Below are 21,075 nucleotides of genomic sequence, written 5' to 3' on the forward strand. Positions count from 1 at the left end.
GCCCAAGCAAAGTGCCTACCGGCATGGAGCCTCAGGATACAAGCGTTACGATACGGTTGAAATTTTTCTACGCAGTTTTCCGGTGGTGTCTCGTCGTACAGAGAGAGAGGTACGAGACTTGACTCGTCGGCCACACGCTAGGCTACAATCGGGCCCGGACCCCCCGTTGATAGTGATGATGATGGTGTCTGAAGGTTGGAAAAATATGTTTGTTGACAGTGTGTGGCACGTGTGGAATGTACTCCAGCTGGGGCAAGGAGCATTGCAGAGAGGATGATTTTTTACGAATCCAAACCATGTTATCAATGTGTGGTGATTCCGTTTACCAACCGCTTCACCACCGGACCGGAAAGCCCCGGTAAAGCGCACACCGAAGTGAGTTATAATAATCATCCTCGGTGTGCTCGTTTGACAGGGAAAGAGTGATACGATGGGACACGTACACCATCGTAACGTATGCGGCGGGACATTATATCACGCTAAAGAGCAGATGAAGCATCAGCTTCGGCTACCATGAAACCAGGACGCAAAAGAAACAAAAAGCAGCATGCTGAAGGACGTCGAGGTCTGTTTGACATTTACTCCAAACTGTGCGAACGTCCTTCAGTGTGTGCGTTGAAGCGACAAGAGAGCGACATCGCCGGATTTTGGGTTTAGGATTTCATGTTACCATCCCGTCTAATGATGCATTCTGCCACTTAGCTTGTGGGACGTGAAGTTTGTCTGCTCACGTTACGCTACGGCATGTATGTGGTGGGAGCAAAAATAATTTCTTTAGTTGCCCGTTTATCGGCGCACAGTAAGGAGACACAATTTTGGGAAGAATTTGAGACAAAATTATTAGACCGTTGTTGCCCCGAAGACTCACTTTCGCTAACGAAGGTAAGTTGTTGAACATGCAATCGTGTACAAACAGCTAGCCTGAAGTACGCAACCGGCATTCGAGTGTTACTTCGGCACAGCTCAATTGGCAAAGAACAAAAACACAAGCTCAACACAATCTAAACAGTTTGCCAAACGACTTTTCTTCTCGAGTCATTGCAAAGCTTGTCGTGCAAAACTTTGTTTTGGTAGGGAATTATTTAACGTAGCAAAAAACTCGACTACGAACCACAACGGACGCGGAATGGTTTTCTCACACGATATGGTTTCATTTTCTGATTGGTTCAATATTGCAAAAATAAAAACTGTCCATACAAGTGTCTTTCGGTGCTACCGACATTCGCAATCTAATGGCCGGACTGCAGCCCTTAATGGTGTGTCCGGTACCGAAAGAATGGTTTTCCGGAGGGGGTGGAAAAGCAAATACAGCAAACAAAAAGGCAATCGGTATTTATGCTAGGCGGTACATTCTTTTACGGTAGATTGCATATTTTTTATTCCATTTCCACTTCACTGTATCATCAGCTACCGGATGGTTTGAGGTTTTGGATGTATGCCGTGGTAAAAATGAAACCAATTTCGTACCATGATCAAGTCAATGAATTGGAACACGTGTCCAATTCTGGGATAGTTAGGATAATGGTCGTCAGATGCTGCTATGGTACAGAGCAGCGTGAAAATTCGGCGACTGAAAGGGTCATTTGTTGCTGATGCTGATGGAAGAAAGGAACTTTAGCGTGATAGTAAGATCAACTGATCCCCACGATTGCATGTTGTTTTGCTGGGAAAATTATCAAACAATATTTGGCGTTTTCATCTCTTATCCTTTACTGCAAAATAGAAAAAAAGCTAGCTTTATTGCAATATTTAAAGCATTAGGGATCATATATCAAGAACAAAAGTGAAGGAAAACTTAACCTAACAAATTAATATCAATGTAAGCTTATTAGAGCGAGACTAATTGTTTGCCAGGAACATGCTCGAATTGCGCTGTACCCAAAAAACCGTTCCCTGTCATGCGGGCCTGAAATATGCTCCCGTTAAGTTGCTGCGATTAATTATTTTAATTTCTTCTCCCACCCAGCGTAAGGTGAGATAGCAGCAAGATCCATGGTAAAGTTTTACCTCGCAAGCGAAAGATGGTACGCAACCACCAGCCACCCATCGCGTAGCATGATTTGTCAGCTGACAGTCAATGCTTATGGCTTATCTGTTGTTTGCAGTCGTCTTGCAAGCTGTTTGCACCGCGGGTAAATTTTGGTTTGCCATTCCGAGCCGGGTGGAATTGTGCTGGGGAAAATTTCCCAAATTTCACTCCACTCGTGATGTAATTTTTCCCGGGTTTCGGCGTGACTGAATGGCAAAGAGTTGCACATGGGTGCGCTATCAGCATGGGCCGGAAATATGAATTGTCACGCTTCAAAACTGACGGAAAATGGTGATAAGTTAGAAAAAGCGACGAATATTAAGCTTGACATTAGTTACATTAGCTGCCATATGTTACGCATCCGGCGAAGCGGAACGATAAAATAAGACTAGACACTCCAGACGCAATTCGCGGTGATTTGTTCAAGTGAAATCTGGTTAAAAATAGCTCGGCCGTTTTTTTCCCGGCACGCGATCTCACTTGATAGCGCCTGAATTGCCTACGGTATTTCTGCGCCGCGAAAGGCTTTGATTTTGGAACCAAAAACGAAAACATCCCACAGCCATAGTTTATACCTATTGGGAAAAATGAAAACAAAAGTCAGCGCACAGAAAACTTGCAACTCACGTATTCAAATCTGCGATGCGGAAAAACTTCGTGCATCCCTTCGGGGTTGAATAGGGAGGAAAGGCACGCTATGGCGTTTCCTTAAAAAAGCTCAAAGTCCCATTTTAGTTTTTGCCGGACGGGAAGCGTTTAAATCGCTTCCCGTGTACACACCGAGGAAACCATATTATGACACGTTTGTATTGAATATTTTATCTCTGGCTCTCGTCCCGGCATAATTTCCTGGTAATGGGCGAATTTTGTTACTGCGGTAAAAATTCGATCGCACAGGAGCGATAAATCCGGGCCCATAGCCCGTAGAAACGAAACCCCGACCGAGGAAGGGGAAAAGATTATTTTGTACAGCGCCTTCCGGTGGATTCAAATGTTAAACGGTGCTAGGAGGTCTGATTTTTTTGAGTATATTCCACGTACTAGCGTGAAGGAAGAAAAGTGGATATTTCCACGAAAACTGCAGTACCCTTTCAATGCGGTTTGGTAGCGTCATGTGAGACATCAAATCCAGGGAGCAAGGGTTTCACGAAAGTTGTACTGCAATGTATCTTTTACAGCACTTTAGCAGTTGATTTTATGTAAATAATTGACCTCTAGAGTACCTCTTTGTTTCATATAACACTGTTTGAATTAAATGAACCTTACTTCTTAAAAAAACGTCTTCATATTCAAATCTTAACTATAGATCGATATCGTTTGACATAATTTGGTTAGTTAAGGTCAGATCGTCACGAAAAGAGAAGTTTTCTTGAATTGATCAAAATAATCAAACCATGAGTACTTTTTATAATTAAAGATTCTTATAATAAATAATAAGCAAGTAATACAATTTATAGCCTTGATATACTTTTTTATTTATAATATTTAGAACTGTATTTTTATGGAATTAAAAATTTAAATTGGAATGATTCTGTTACAGATTTAGCTTAAGACAATTTTGATAGTTTTTCCTCTGTGTGGATAACTTCTACAATCATTCAAAACCAATTGAAATAAATTTGCAACATTTTACCAACCACATAACGCGCTTTACGTCAACCAGACACTCAACAGCATCAACCAAAACACGTTAGACACGGCCGAATGGTTGATCTATTTGCAAAACAAAGGGCACACGATTGTTTTGTAGCGAACATGCCACGCATTGATAATAGCGAAACTTCCCATCACCGGCCCTCAGGAATAGTTAATAGATTCCACAAAATGATTGATGGTATGGAGCGAACGCCGCTCGTGAATATTCATTCACACAATCCGTCTACGTGCCAACGTATCCGTTCGGCCACCTCTAATGGCGTTTTTCGGTTTGCCCGTGACGCAAATGGCAAATGGATGGCAAAGTTTTATGGAAAACAAAAACATTCGCCGCAGGCAAGTTTTGGAGCGGGCAAAGGGCCTTGAAGCCTGCCGGAAAGAGAGTACGTAAGGGAGAAGGTGGAAACAGGACATCAGTAGCATCATCCAATTTACTGGCCCACTTGTCGGTGGAACATAAAAAGTGGTATCGACAACCGGATTCGAGTAGCAAGACAAGGAGAATGCAAAGAAAGGGCTACTTACAAATTCTTGTTCCCATTTTCGGGCGGCAAAGCGAAATGGAAGCGGAACCAAAAGAACCCTTCAAGATATTCGCCTCTCAGCATCATCATCCTCGCCGTCGTCAGCCCCGGCTTGATTTCGTAAGCTGCCCATCGAGTGCCTTTTTGAAGCATAATGAGTTAATGGGAAGCTTAGTGGAGCTTTTGAGGTTTTTCGACCACACTCCTATTTTTCTCGTGTCCTTTTTTCTCTGAGGCTTGTGCCATGGTTTCCCACACCACATTCGAAAGATCGAGCCAAGGCTCGTCACCACGTGACTGATACTGGCGGTATAATCAATTTTTGCTGACTTGCGGTTTTGCGTTCAGCAGTGTGTTGAGTTGGCACGTTTAGGTTGCAAGGAACATATTTAAAGTAAAATTTAAAAGAGGTTCTTCATAGTAGATCACCCTCTTGGGATGGGATTGGACTGCTGCACAGGATAGAAATCTTTAACCACCCATTTTTTGTGGTAACAATTCTTCATCGGTGCATCATAATCAAATTATAAACGATCACAAAAAAACGACAATTCATCGCGATCTTAAGGAGTGCTCCTCAACAAGTACACGTACATTAAGATGCATAAAAAAACTCCCACGGTAGCGTAAATGGAGCAGACCAGACTCGACGGGTCGCCATGTTTCGGGCCGAAGATTAGAACGTTTAACGTTATTGACAATGAAAAGCGATTTTTCCGCTGTTAACGTCGATTCGGAACGCGATGAAGCGATAAGAAATGAGAAAACACGATTAGTGTCGTGTTTCCGACCACCTCGGGTGGAAACACGATGAATCGAACACGGGGAAAACCTACGAAAGGAAAAACCTAGAAACAAAACAAAATTAAAAAGGATACCGTCAACCGCTCGTTGATTAATCACCCTTCTCATTGAATTTGGGAAAGCAGCCACACGACGTTGCTTAATTAGTCGGAAATGTGTTTATCGGATGTGTAGAAAGCTTAAATAAGGCGGAGTGAACGAAACGGCCTACTTGCGTGAAGCTGATTGATTTGCAAACACGTGTGCCGCTATCAAGATGCTGGTGAAGGATGCTTCAGCCAAACATGCTTAAGAACGCACACTAATACACTTACTTGCAAACAGCACTCATATAGACTAAGAATCTTTTTTTGAAGAAAGAAATGATTTACTAATTTAAACGTATTCTATATATGAAGTATACTAATTTGGTAGACTACGTTAGTATATGTTTACTTATGAAGAATACTGATTTCGAACACTAGTCTACTATATATACTCACTATATACTATGTATACTCATTTACCACCGAAATTCAGTTCATGCGTACTATTCTGATTGAATAATTTAGTATTTGTGTACCAAGTAATTAATATTATAAGTAAACTGGTTTACAAATTCTGTATTTAGATACTGGCTTTCATAGTTTAAGTTGAAAATTAGGCTCTGCTAGATATCCTTGTAATTTTATCTGCGAGGGCATACGAATTGGTATCCAATTAACGACTGAATATTACAAAAAAGTGTCATTAAAACTCCCCGTCATGAGCTAATGTAACTCATACGTATCAACTAATACGTATCACTCACTCACTCACTCACTCTTACTCACTGTACACTCAGTCGATTGTCTTAATGTTTCACATGTTTGCGCAGTCGGTTGTAACGCAAAAAAAAATAACATCCTCAATGTGCACATCCACCCCTGTATGACATTGTCAATATTTATTTAGGTTTGCTTTGATTGTTTTGGGATGAAAGGTAAAACAAACGTATGGTAGGAATCCATAAAGCGTACCCATTTTATCATTTTTAAAACTACCATTCCAAAGCACCGAGACTGTCGAGTACACACTACAGCGCAAAGCGCAAAAAGAAAGAAAGTTTTGAAAAAATCTGACAGTTTGCTGTTTTCCATAACTTTGCCGCTCTGTTCAACTTTAAGTTAACAAAAGGGAAAACTTTACACAGTGAAACCACCACGAACTTTCAGCCGTTTACGAATGCTTCAGGTCAGCAAGGTCGCGATAATGTGGCAGCAGTTATGGTTCTTGTGCTGGTAATTATTTTTTTTTGCTGTGCTTTTGGTTTAAGCGTCTAGCAGAAATGGTGAAATAACTTTGTTCGTAGTTTTTGAAATTGAATAAAGCACACAAATGACGAAGAAAAATGAGTTATCGTCGCTTTTTCTCGAACGGCACGAACGGCATCTCGAACAACGCAGAAAGTAACCACCATCAGGTTTCAGCAACAGCATTAGCGTCGTCTTGAGGGCTAGGTCAGGAGATGATGGTGTGATTTGCTGCCCACAAATAGTCACAAACATTGAACGTGGACAAGCATTGGGAACAACACGGTTCAAGAAGTGCATTGAATAGTGTTTTTGTAAGGTCCATCGTGGTCAATGGTTTTTGTTATTATTTATTTTGATGCACGGAAACCTTAACGTAGCTTAAAAGCGCGCCATCTTACAGACGTGATCACAGGGGTAAGTCGTTGGTCTTGTACAATCATAAACGAATGAAAAGAAAGAAAAGCATATATACTCACATTTAATATACTGCTCGTTGTGCTCGATGACCTTCTCCGCGTTCTTGCGTGCCAGAAAGAACCATTCGGAGGTGTTGCCCAAGTAGTGATACTCGAGCGCCAGATCCTTGACGAGCGATGCGCCCTGATCCGGGGGCGGCAGACGGTAGGCGAACGGGCAGAACAAACCGCGCTTGGCCGGATGCTGGTTCCAGTCGAAACAGTTTCCGCCGGCAAAAATATCATCGTCAAACTCGACCATCGACAGGACGGAGGCGTGCAACAGGTGCTCGGACGCTTGTACGTCCGCGGACGAGAACTTGAATATTCTGCCGTTCGGTTAGATTAGATGGCCATCACAGTTGTACATGGAATTGAAAGAACGGCGAGAGTGCAAAGAACATCTAATTAACTTTTGTACCACAGTTGTTTTAAGCGCTGCCACGATTGCCACGGGTTTTCCATGGTCCAGTTTGATCCGGTGTGCTTTGCAATCGTTTAGCGACAGCATTAAAAAGCGGAATAAAAATAATGCGAAAGCATGCTGATGACGCCGCTTGACGACTTGCTGTAAACGTTTTATCTATGAACTTTTCATCGTGTTTTTTTATGAAACGAATGTAGATGTTCAGGGCTTTTTTTTGGCGAGCGAATGAAGCTTTTAAATTTTAAATGATGACGTTTAGCAGAATTTTTGTGATAAAAGACGTCTACTTCAATATGTCAATATATGTCTTGGTAACGATATTTGAAGATAAAATTTTGAAGACAACATATCAGATATAGAAAATTATAAAGAAAACCGATGTCTTTCGAACGTTAAATAAAACTAAAGAAGCATGGCTCTAATAAAACAAAATCCCTATATTATGCACAACACGCAACTTGAAAGCTCAAAGTACTAAACACCACTCCAGCGGTCCATAACAAGCCCACCTGAACCGATCTTCCGGTGGCAGCTTGTTGAAGGATAATGGGCAACATCTTGAAATCAAGACAAATTGACAAATATTTCACCGCAAAACTGCCCACCAGCGACGGCACGAAGTTGGCCAAATTAGAAGAAATGTGCTGTGTAATATTTTCCCAAACCGAGTTCCCACCGGGGAGGTTGCCTGTTTTCTTCTTCGCTTTGTTTTTTTTCCTTGCACACAAAAAAAACAACCACAAAACCTTCCAGCAGGGGGCCAGCAATCGCTGGAAAGTAATGTACCTCCATCGAAAACTTTATCCTTCAGCGGTGTGACTTTAGCGCCGGCTTTCGGGGGAGTGTTTTTCCGATGGCCGGGTTGCCGGAGTGTGTTTTCATCAATCCTGCCCGACCGGTTGGGGTCCGTTTTTCCGAGTAGCCTACCTATTCATTATGGTGCCAACTGGCAGATGTATAACCCACGGATGAAGGACACCATCCTAGAAAGGTTCATCTCGATATGACGCGGATACCTTCTCGCCCCCCGGCCCCCGATAGCCATCTTCGATGATTGATTACCGTATACTTAGCGAATCAATTTGCAACACTCGAGGCGTTTAATCACCCTGATCCTGCCGGGCTTTTCAATCCCTCCGGGGTAACCGTTCTGCGTCAGCTTCCTTCAGCGGGCCGTCATTTGGACGGTACCACCCGTTGAAAATGGAACGGTTCCCGGTGCCGGAAAATTAGCCGAAACCATTAGCCGCTGATGGAAGGTAGTAGCGATGGACGCGTCGAGATTTCCCTTGGCCCGCCATTGTGGACACACTCTCACCCACACAGCATGTTGCTACTTGATGGATCAACCTTTTTGTGGCAAACGCGTGTGACACAATGAGATCGCAACATCATGGCAGGCTGGTTGGGGCGGTTGGATGAATGGTGGGGCATAGTTCGCCACAAGACGACGGTCATCATATGTCCCATACCGGTGGGTACACTTTCCCGAAACCTCGTCACTGCCTTGTCGTCACTGTCAACGGGTCGACTGGCAGGTTGGCGTAAAGAATGCCAAAACGATGAAGCTACGAAGCACAATGGCTGGCTAAGCGGACAAGGGAGCTGAAGCGTTGAATTCTTCATTAGCAATCCGATTAATATAACGTTTTCTACCCAACCCAACATGTGGTTTGAGGGCTAGTGTGATTCCGTTCCCGAGCAAAAAGCTTTTATTTCGAGTGCTTTTTTTTCGCCTGAACTCACCACAAGGCTTAGTGTGACAGCGGGAATGCTGAATAAACAATGTGTGAACCACATACCAACTAACTGCATTTTCGACATTTTCAAATGTCCCGGCGGAGCAAAGGTAAACAGTTCCCACTACCCTGTTGACCTTTCTCCGGGAAAAGCTTCGTCTACTAGCGAGGTCAAAGTCAACAAAAACTTATTACGAATGCGTTCCGTAGTTTGCACACACCACGCTGGGATTAGGGCGATGGATTATCTAAATAGCGGCGGGCAGGCATAAATTACTTCCATCTTTGTGCCTCATTGTATGTACCCACTTTTGTTTACAAATTATCTCTACCGGCAGCGATTCAATATCCCGCAACAATGTGCTATTATTGATTTGTTTGCTCGTTACCAACAACGTGTCCAACTACAATTACTGTCCGGTGGCATAACTACTCGATGAATTATCATACAGCGGACCCTGGACGCTGTGCGACGCGTTATGATTTAATTCAAATAACCTTCTTTACACAATCGTCTGTACACTACACCACCGAGGTTAAAGCTCAGTTTGACTATTGTTGCATTGTTTCGGTGGTACGATAAATTACTGCTACGTTAGTGTACAAACATTCGGCTTACTGTGTGCAGGAAATGCGCTATGAACATGAGGAGGACAAAAAAATAGAGCAGGAGTAAGCGATAGTATATTCCCTGGTGGTAAAGTTTTACTCGGCAAATCTAGCGCACGAAAGACAAAAGCTGAACAGTCGGTTTGGCCTCCAGAACACACACAGACCACGCAGCAAGCTTCCACTTGTAACAATGATGGTAAGCTGTTTTGTAGATATTATGAGCTGGTGCTCCGTTCTCCACAAAACTCCGCAGGGGGTTTCCGGACGGTCCAAAGGGTATGCTAATGTAGGAACAGAAGCAGCTCATCATGTACAGGACGGAACTTCCGTCGAGATCCGTTCACAAACAGGGGAGGGAAAAATCCTCTTCCAGCATTGGAATTGTCATGAATGCAGATCATTCTCTTGCCATGGAATGGAAGTTGAATAGAGCGTTGGGTCCTACGCTTATTATTTGAAGTGCTTTATAGTCTCGGGAAGAAAAAACAACCCGATGAAAATCATATGAAAGTACACGTTCCTAGTGAGAGAGTCTATGGAATTCTGCGGTTTGTGGTGTACATCTTTGCGGTGGCACGATCAGAGACGACAAATTCCTTGGAGATTTTTATTTTATTCACTTTGATTTTATTCATCCGAAAATGCTGATCGACAGTGTGTTCCAACTACAGGAGGCCATTATATTTACCAATAGAATCGATATGAAGAATAAAGTGATACTATGGTACATTTTTTCTCAAATTGTTACTATTACTATTTTTCCGTCAATGCAGTGTGATGTGTGACGCATTCGACTCTACTATTTTCCACTATTTTTCCTCCCCATTGATTACATTTCCATGGCGAAAAGTGTAGGCAGTGATTTAAATGGCATCAATTAACACATACGTAAATCACAGCATTATTCAAATGGTTACATCTGTACAGATTGTTGAAACATGGTCAGGAATTCTGAACCCTTCCATTTGTATTTCAATTAAATCGTTTAGTACCCAGCATCGTCTCTGGTACTACCGCACCTTACCACACCTACGATCACACCTTAGAGAATGTTTCACCTTCTAATTCGATTCCAGGCCGTACAACCTTTCGCCCAGGGCTGTGGTTATGAAACTGGCCTTCCTGCACCTGATCCCCGATCGAACACTCGTTCGATCCCTCCCACACGGGTTCTGTGCGGGTGCGTGTGCAAACTCCCGCTAGCCATTTCCGTGCGGAAAAACAAAACCATCTTCCATCCCTACACGGTACCGGAAGCACAAGTGTTTCCAGTAAAGTGTACAGCATGTTCCCGCATGTTTGTGTGAACACGCATGAGCGGTTACTGGGACCCATCATTCATTGCCCGGAACCAATTTAGCTTCCAGATAGGCTCGAGTGGCCCGATTGACTGCTTCGCAAACTCAAACAAACGCAACCACCGGGCCGGGGGAAGAAGAAAATTGAACACGAAATCCAATCATCGATACCGACAAGCATTTCGTACGAGTGCGTGCGAGTGTGCTGTGCCCTTTGGGGGGCATTGAGGTCCCCAACATCGACGCGTGGGATACGGGCACGCACCTGAAACCTCGCATTCGTTGGTGGAGAGAATCCGAAATTAATTAATGGAAGCACTCACAACCAATTAACGTCAGGTGGAATAGCAATTTACCATTTCTTAACCTAATGCCCATCCCGGTAGCACTCGACTCATTAGAAGGTTGCTGCTGGAGCAATCCGATGTCGTTGTTTGGCGAACGTAAGCATCCGAGTGCCGTGTCTCGGATGTCAGACCAAAAGTATTAAGTTCTTACTACAGCAGACATCGAAACGCCGTGACGTCCGTCGTGAGGCGTCTTTTTGGCTCGGATGACGTATGAGGCACAAGTTTCGAGAGCCGAGGCTGAAGACTTGAGAGTGCTTTGAGAGGGCCCTATCTGCTCAGCCAAAACCTCAAAGTGGAAAAGAAAGGAAAGTCCCCGGTAGCGTCGGAAGTACAGAAGTAATGGCTCCCGGAGATCAATTCTTCGCAACACTTCATTGACGGTTCGGTTCGATATGGTCCAACGAAGCCACGAAATTGGAAGAAATCAATGGTAACAGTACGCTATTTCGGGCTCGCCTTCAACAGGCCAGATTAAACGGCACTTGACGCAGCGCCACTTATTCTTACGGTCCCGCTCGAACGGTTTGCCAATGGAGTGTGTGCTTCTTCTGTTCCTACTTTCGAGTGAGAGTGTTCACTTTGAGCCGTGCCACATCTTACCCTCTTTGTTCGGTCCCGATTGTGTTGGTCCCACTGCTGGCAAACAAAATCGATTATAATGCCTTCCCTTATGTGGTGTCGAAGAAGACGCCAGAGGCGCCCGGCGGGGCCTAAACCACATCAATAGGGGAAGCGTCTCGACAACTGATCGAATGTGACATATTAGAAGTACGAGGTAAAATCGAATTTCTTCCATCTCCGGCATGACTTATGGTTCCGGCACGGTAGAAAAGTGTAAGACACACACCAGGGAGGCAAACTAAATTATTTCCCACCTCGAATGGGGAAAGCATTCCCGGATGGCCTATTATTTCTGGTAAGCTGCTTAGCGCGAGAAGTGGTAATATATTTCACACCACCGGCCGTGTTTTGAAACACCGAGATTCGTGTGTGGGATGTGATCAATTAGGTTTGTGAGTGATGAGCATCGCATTTTTAAAACGATACACGAATCAATCAGCAATTCTGGAAAGCAAACATTCAATATGACATTTCCGACATGGAGGACTAGAAACCTCAGCAAGCGCCTTTCGTAGCACTCTCGTTTCTATGGCAATGCTTTGTGCCGCAACACGAAAATGGTAAAGTTTTAATGAACTCCATAGTGCCGGGATGCACTGCCGTTGATTTCTGATCATATCACTGTGATGCACTCCATGGGACCATACCCGTACCGTAGTAGACGGTCGAGTCCAATCAAATCGCACCGTGCATGGGTGGAAAATTGGAATAAAAAAACTTTCCGCCAGATCTCACAACCAATCAAAAACAAGCCAATGAAAGGAAACATCGTGTCAACCGACCCGGATTAACCTTCGAAAAGCAATCACTTCTCAGCCTTAGCGCACACAGGCCCGCTTGAGTGCGTGGACCGTAGCTCAATTACAGTCCCAGTGGTGGATGGCACAGCCTACAGCAACACGGATTCACCTCTGGATAAAAAAGGACACGTAAATGTAAAACATCGTACCGCCGTGTGACACTCACCTGGTCAGCATGTTCGCCCGGTTGACGGCTATTTCTGCCTCGACGCGAAACCGATCCTGCGCGTACCGGTCGACGACACCGTCCCCCAGGTTGAGGGCCGTCCCGGCGGTACAGTTTGCCCCGAGCAGATGCTGGCTCTCGACGATCTGCAGAAACTGCGTCACCACGTCCTGGCCCCGCATCAGGTTGCGCCGATTGTTCCGGCTGGTTTCGTCCAGCTCGCTCAGATCGATCTCCTCCATGTGAAAAACATTGTTAATGTCCAGCTCGGAACCGCCCTCGCCGTCCGACTCGAGCTCCTCTTCCCCGGCGGGGTCGTCCTCCATTTCGGCATCCTGCAGCAGCGGATCGTCATCCTGTGGCGCATCAGCGTTCGTGTCACTTGCTTCTTCAGCTTTTTCCGGCTGTTGTTTATCGGCCCCATCTTTACCAGGGTTACCCATGTCAACGACCGCCGGCATGTCATTAGGATAATCCTCCCCGTTCGCCAATCCAACCCTTGACGCTGAACTCCAACCGGTCGGTTCCGGTGGATCGGTTGGTACCGCTAGCGGCGGGGGTTCTGTCCGTGGAATCGCGTCTAACGAGATTAGTCGTTGATTGGATGCGGACACTTGAGCACTCCCGATCGGACGCTGGACGCTTTTAGCAATTTCATCCATCCATGGCAACGAGTTGACGCCCTGCCGACGACTGGACGCACCGGCCACCGGGATGGAACTGCTCGTCGCCCAGTACGATTGCTCTTCCGCGCGATTACTTCCACGGCTGTCAACCGTTGGGTCGGTCGGTTCGATTGGTGGCCATTTTCTTCCCGCCGTCGAGTGGTGTTTCGCAGCAGTGGCCCGAAATGGGACGAGTTCGATTTTCACCTCGTCCAGGTTGTTGTGCGATTTCAGGTACTCGAGCCCCTTGTCGACCGTACGGCGAATGTTTTCCATTATCTCCTTCTTGATAAGCTTCCTGTCCCGGCCGGTCGTGACAGTTGTTGGCGGCATCGATCCCGGCTCGCCGTTCGGTCCGCCGGTGTTGCGGGCCGCACTGAAGCGCAAGTTCTCGAAATCGCTTACCTCAATCATGCGCTCCAGCTCTTCCGACTCGTCAAACCGTATCGTGAGCGTGCTTCCGGTGCGCGCACCGTTTGCCGGCAGTTCCTTGGCGGGTGATGGCTGTGATGTTTCCTCGCTACCCCCACTGCCGGAACCGCCCCCGGAGCCACTTCCGCTCCCACCCGCATCGTAGTCCAGCAGCGTAAAGTTGTCGAACACTTGGAGGCCCCACCGGATGTGGTCCTTCTCGCTCGAGTGACGCACCCGCGACCGGCCATGCCGAATGATTAAATACTCCGAGCTGGAGCCGCTGCAATTAGCCGCGAAGCACGCCAGGGACACGAGCACAACCTGGTACTGACGTAACATTGTTAAACGCTTCACCGGCGTTGCGTTTGCTGCTCTTTCGTCCTGCGCTGCTCAGCACATCGGTTGGGGCGCATCGAGCACACAGCGACCGGCTGGAACACACGCAAACAAAAAACTGTTCGATGCCTCGGTGTGCGGATCGGAATTTCGCGCGTAATGAAGCGTGAGGGTACAGTGGGTATTAACCAGACACGGGGTGCGTTGTTGTTTCAAGCAGCTTCTGTCGCACCTTCAGCATAATGGTCACAACCCTCTTGCACGGAACGGCTGGCGCTGTTTGGGTGGTGGTGGCTAGCGCAAGGACGAAACTGTATAACTGTATGTATGTTTATGCAAACGAGCCCACCGGGAGTGATTTGCTGTTGATTTTCGCAAATTGTTTTATCACCCCAATGGCATCACCGCCGGCCGCATCTTTCGCACACTTATTGGCTGTCAAAGATGGCCACGCCGTTAAGTGTGTAGCTCCATTGCGCGATTGCTTCCAATGCCGACGTGGCGGCCAGAATTTATAAATCAATTGGTCGGTCTGCGTATGCTATTGCGGATGTTACAATGCTTCCTTCTTTTTTTTTGCTGTGACACCAACTGTCGTTACATCAATCGATCGATAAACGAAACGAAGCTGAACAGCTGTCTACTTAGTGCTGGTTTGTTTGAATGCGGGAGCGTTAAATTCCAGCTGAAATATAGGGGAGAAAAAAGAAACAAATCATTACCAACTGTGCCAAAAGAGATATTAAAAATATTGTTTTTATTCAGATTGGAAGCAATTTCAGTAAAAACTAAACAGCACATCATACGTCTGAGCGCTTCTCAAAGTTGAAAAAAAGCTTTCGAAGACTGCCTCTTCAAAACAGCTCCATGTTATCATCGTAAATTATGATTCCATTTCTTTGCTACCGTCTATCGTATTGAAAAACTTTCTTTTTCTATTCAAACATTTGCCCTGCGAACGTACGAACTACAGGCCAATTCGCAATGGCAATTCAATCAATATGGCAGCTGTGCACTTTGGGAACAGTTTTCCATTTTCGATGACAACCTGTGCTAGCACGGGGAAGGCCCATTTGCAGAGTAAGGCAGGATCGATTTGCGCAGTTAATAAATGGATATTGAAACATGCAGGTCTTTGGGAAATGAGAAAACTTACAGCATTTCCAATAAACATTGCTCAAACTCTGTGTGCAGGCATCGAAACAAGGTACAGGAAACCATCTTGCAAGTTTACAGGTAATTGAAATAGGAAATAGCGTTATTTCCATCTCGTTGCTCGTGGCCTGACACGTTAACAGCACTGTTCCGAGCACAGTCAACCAAACCATGGAGCAGGATCGTTGCACTCCGTCAACGGGTTTGAATACGTATGTCGCACAGTTTGCTTCGTTCTACAACTCCGTACCTGTCGGAACTGTCAGCGTTGTTCAGGCGCCAAACGGATCAGTTTCCGTATTTTTTTTTCTCTTAAGCAGACAGTGAATGTGGCACCAAATTTCCAAACCCCTATTGCAATGGTATTCTTTGACACACCAATTTTACACCTCCAATCATCGTAGAATGGAGCTACCGTGAAATGTGTTGTGGCTTAGATTGCATATTACATACAAGCGGAAACCATGTTTCGGGTGAGGAAAAGACGAACAGGCTCTAGTAAAGTGAGTGGTTTGCGTGCGTGGAATTATAGTAATTTGTCACAAAATGGCGCCAAACAGGACTTGTAGTGTTGGGTGTGATTATACCGCGGGATTCGATTCGTGATGAATATATCGTATACACGATTCGTTTACTAATGAATATTTATTTGATGGAAAGTCATAGCAACCATTGGTAAGCATATTAATTTGTAAATAGTTTGTCATCAAATTTACGTAATGGTTCGTAACACAGATGTTTTTTTTTTAAATCAGGAACTCAATTCCACACGAAATCTTGCTGTTGACAGGACATAATAATTATCAATTATATCTCTCCCCTGCAGTGCAATGCATTTTCAGCCCCAAAAATCCCCAAAACCGTTACTAATGGTGTGCTACTTTTATATCATCTGCTGCAAATGGAGGCAATACCGGTTTTATTCGGTGTTTGAACATCGTGAATACGCTGCACGAGGAAGATATGTCTGTCGGTGGGCAAATGGCCAAAAAAATCCAGCCCCCCAGTTCGCCATTGTGTCCGGTACGCCCGAGAGCAACCTCATCGATTGCAGTGTAAATAAAAATAGGATTATTGAGAGTGAAATGGGAGATTGGTCCGGCTCCGAACAGATGCCACTCGACGACATTCGGATAGGGGCAGCTGGCAGCTTTCCTTTCATTCCCTTTCATTCTTTCCCAGGCACTGGCTGTTTTGACGATTTTTGTTTCCACCAATCTGTTTTTTCTTCGTTTCCCTTTTTCCCGGCTGGTAATGGATACGGTTCGGTTGGGTTTTGCCTTACGAACACACTCCGCATTGATGCTGCTCGGTGCAAGTGCATCATAATCGGAGCAGACAGTTTGAAACACAGCACAGGCACAATAAGCTCCGGTTGGCTAACCATCCGGACCGGGACGCCATCGATTCCCTTCGGGGGAAAGAAGAAAGCTGTCCCAGGAAGTAATAATAGGAAAATCGATTTTTCTTCCACTTGTGCTTCGTCCTTCAATAGAAAGGGGGGGTTTAGGTTGAAGTGCTTTCCAAACAGTGGTCAGGACCGTATATTTTTCCCGAGGCGACGTGTTTTTCCGGATTTTGTGTGTGTGTGTGTGGACTCATGGTAAAAAGGGGGAAAATGTAAAAAAAAACAGAAGCAAAGCATTGGGGAAAAGCAATGGAAGAAAAAGCTATTGAATAGCAGTTACATGGACGCTAGTATCGGCCAGCTTTCACTTACTGCCCATTAGCGATATTGGAGGGATAAGAACAGGGAAATAAAATTAAACGATGATACCATCGCCCTGCTGCACACGGGAAACACACACACACACAGAGAAACGTGCCAAATGGCGGTGAAGGCTTTATTGAAATTGATCATTTCACTTTTAATCCTTCGTTGTGGGTTGTATATTTTAGAACGAGGGATATAAATATGAGCAGATGGGAATTGTGTAAAGAAATATTCATATTTAGTTTTTTTTTTATGTCAACCCAGGACTTGGTCTGTCTAAGTATTAGAGTCATAAAGTAATATTTATTGAAATGCACAAAATTCCACTAGGCATATGATATTCGTATGTCCTTAATACTAACAAACTATTAAGATATATTGCTTGATAACACTCGAATTAAGACCACTGTGGCAAAGAAAACAAACCTAAAGTCAGATGTGACAGTAGTTGAAAAGCAGAATAGAGTCTTTGAAGCTTCTAAATATGTATTAAAGATCAGTTTGTATGGACTGATGCATTCCATACTTTTATAAAATCAGAAGAAAATCAAATTAAAAAGTAGAATTATCTTGAAGACCTAATTAAAAAACCACAATAAGATGCATATTTGTACTTCAAATAGTGCTCTAACCGTCCTAAACGTTTTCAAATTTAGCAATAAAAGTGTGTCATTTATCGCAACAAGTGACGCTCGGTATCCGTGCCAATATCCGTCACATCCTTATTGAAGAACTTGATCCTCACTGCCAGCCCTTATGACCTTTGGACGCGCATAAGTAATACATGCGTGAGGAATTATGTAGCCGCGCTGTCCGGCACAAGACTGTACCGTTGGGCACGTTGTGAAATTAATTCTCTTCATCCGTGTGGTGCACAGGTCCGTGCGCACCCGAATGATGAAGTTTTATGGTAATGAGGTACCAAGTCTCGAAAGGACATCCGGTCCAGCTATCGCCCTGTACCGTGCGCGTTCGATAGCCGGACGACCGGGGCGACCGGCCCTAATGATGAACTCATAATGAGCTACGGGGGGACACCGGGTACCATTGCTTTCCTGCTTTATGCTCTTCCGCCATCGTTATAAGCCGCCCCGGGACAGACACACGCAGGGGGAACTAGACGCACCGTGGCACACGAAGGGATCGGTTTGATAACCGGCTGAAGCGAAAGTTTAGTTTCATTAAATTTTAATTATCTTTCTTCGTTCTTTTCGCATTCTTTTCGGCCGTTCCCGTATTGTCGGGTCGTTCAGAATCTTCCGCCGGGGGTTGTCACGAGTACGAGGGGTGTCCAAACAGGGATATGGGGAGCTGAGAAGCAAAAAAAAAGGGAACGTAAGAAATATCTATCGACTTAAGCGAAAAACAATTTACTTGTACGGTGAGCAAGCTTATTCCAACGGTATGGTGGACCGGCAAAAGTTTGTTCATGCTGTGCCGGTACTTGAAAAGGTTCTTCATTGGTTTTCTTTTCGATCTTTTCGAAACCATTCCGGTGCAAAGTTGCGAACGAGTTTGATACCGTGTGACTTTCCGGCTGGTGAGGGATGAAATTAATCTTTAACAGAAATTTTCCAAGAACGAAACAAAAAAAAATTGCGGAGGAAAAGCTCAAATGCCATTCCATATCGTCCTGCGAATAGCTGGAACGACCGTTTCGTTCGATTAGATAAGGTAAACAAACGGGGTCGTAGGTAAACTTGCGCCCAATCTTGGCGTACGCGAGTTCACCGAAAATTGACAGACGCGCTGCTACTGTGGTTGATATTTGGGTAAGTTTTGCAAGCGACCCCGGCCGCCTGTGGGTTTCTTGTGGATGGTAAAATTAATCAACAATTTCCTCAAAACGCATCACTTTTCCATTTCGTACCGTTTACACCGTCGCTAAACAGAATCGCGATAGACTCCGGTTTGACAGGTTGCGTTTAATCCTCTTGAATCCGTCGAGGGGATGGGAAATTTGCTAGAACACTGTCTAGACCAACAGAGGTACGTTCCGTTCAATGTTTTCCCATTTGCTGGAAAAGATATCAAAGTGCTGAGCGAAGCAATGCCGCGTATTTGTACAGAGCGTGATTTAGCGCAGGAGTTTTCGAAGAAGTTGTCACGCAGATAGCACCACTTCCGGCTTGACAACGATTCGGTTCGGTACTAGCTACTCTCCCAGTACGGTGGAGCTGTGTAAATAACGCCCGTGCAAACACACTAGTAGGGGATAGTCGCTTCCCCAGTACACGCGGTCGAGTTATACTCAACCGGGTCACTACTCAGCACAGGAACAGTCTCGGACGTCGTTTTTAAGGCAGAGTCCGCTACCGCTAGATCCAGTGCCAGAAATAATAGCATTCCTTTCGCGATTTGCGTTGCGTTATTTATCTCGTACACATTCGTTTACCACACACTGTCGGTATGTCGAATGGCACGACCACATCATCGTTCGTTCGGCGTCGTACTCAGCGTTTTCCTGTGCTCTTACCGCAGAAAACGTGACAAATGTCATATTAAATATAAGTTTGCATTCGGGAGGAAATGGAAAGATACGAACACTACGAACTACTCTTGCAAAGTTCGCGACGCAAGATTTTGTTTACTGATGTTTTGAATAGTTTTCCTGACTGATTGTTTTTTGTGGGTTATTTATTTTTCCTGATTAACAGAACGTGCACATTCCACGGTATGGTTTGTTTTATGATAAACTCCTCAGCTGATTCTGGAGAATTAATAATTTAATTAATGGTTTGTACCGGTAAAGTGAATGGATGTAGTTTGTGGTTGTGTCATAATTAATTTACTTACATAAAGAATAACTTTGGATAATTTTCTGTTAAACCGTTGTTTTTCAGCCTTAAATTTAATTTATCTACTGCTCGGTCCTGACTGCATAAATTCACAGCCACATTGTTGCAGACGTCGGCCAATGGGGAAATGAAAATGCACATTCGATTGCTTGTACAACCGGCAAGACATCAAGCTGTCTCATGAAATGCTCAATGGCAGTATCAAAATAGCACATAATAACATGTAGCGTTGTGCTGGGACGAATCCTTTGAATGGCCGATACGAGTAACGGGGTCTGGTTTTCCCGTCTTCCACATCACGCACCAGTACGATCGTGCGGCTTTTCCTTCCTATGCGGCCTACCAGTAGGAGGCAAAGAGACAATAAAACATAATCTCGTACATCCCGTCACGCGTGTATCCCTTCAACAAATGACCCCCAGGGGACGTATTGCGTGCGTTCCTAACAATGTGAACCATTGTGCCAAACCGACACATACTTTTTTTTTCGTACCATTACCGTCTGATTGCACTGGATAGAATTCAGACAATAATAAGAGTAGAGTCTTATGGAAGCGAATGCTAAGAAGATTACCAGCGGAGAGCTGCTTTACTGCAAAAAGTGTCCGTGTGCAGTTTAACGATTGCGGTGTTACGGGCTGTGTTCTTCAAGAACAGGAGTTTTTCCTACGTTAAGCTCTGTCTCGATGTGATTCATCATCATCTTTTGTGAAAGCAAAGAGCGTATCGCATGAAATGAGTAAAAAATAAAGCTTTACAGCGAGACAAACATCTTACCGCGAGACGCGACGCGAGAAGTACTGGGTTACTCGAAGAATGATAATGATTTTGACATAAAGAGAAATAAAAGTGTCTCGATTTTCCTTTCCCACCCCGTCCCACTTAATGTGCGTGTCGTGCAGATATAAAATATTCACGTAATATACTAACGGTGCCGTTGAAAATGAGCAACAGAAACCCGAAAAGAAAAATGAAATCAACCCGCACCGACAAATGTCGGAGGACACATTTTCAAGGTAAAGACTTCTTCGGTCGTGGGCCGTACATTGCTTCGAGTCAGTTCTGCCGTTTCCTACACGTGTGAGCATGGGTACGTTTCCGATGCGCACACAACGCGGCTTCCTAAATGCCAAAGTTTTATTCAATCGACTAAACTCATTAGACACCGTAGCGAGCAACTTTGAATGATGCGCGTTAATTAAATTATGTCAATTTATGTTGATTCATTTCGGAGGTTT

At 44.7% G+C, this 21,075-nt stretch overlaps 1 protein-coding gene across 1 annotated transcript in view; it reads right to left on the reverse strand.

The window, feature by feature from the left end:
* Nucleotides 1-14,173, reverse strand: part of LOC128304336 (uncharacterized) — a 41,832-nt gene extending 27,659 nt beyond the window's left edge. The window contains exons 1-2 of the mRNA XM_053041514.1: nucleotides 12,756-14,173; nucleotides 6,764-7,071 (exon numbers count right to left, since the gene is read on the reverse strand). Of these exons, the coding sequence (XP_052897474.1) occupies nucleotides 6,764-7,071; nucleotides 12,756-14,173 (1,726 nt within the window). The remainder of the gene's footprint in view (nucleotides 1-6,763; nucleotides 7,072-12,755) is intronic.
* Between the last annotated feature and the right edge of the window lie 6,902 nt (nucleotides 14,174-21,075).

Source organism: Anopheles moucheti, chromosome 3 (assembly GCF_943734755.1).
Source record: "Anopheles moucheti chromosome 3, idAnoMoucSN_F20_07, whole genome shotgun sequence".
NCBI lineage: Eukaryota > Metazoa > Arthropoda > Insecta > Diptera > Culicidae > Anopheles > Anopheles moucheti.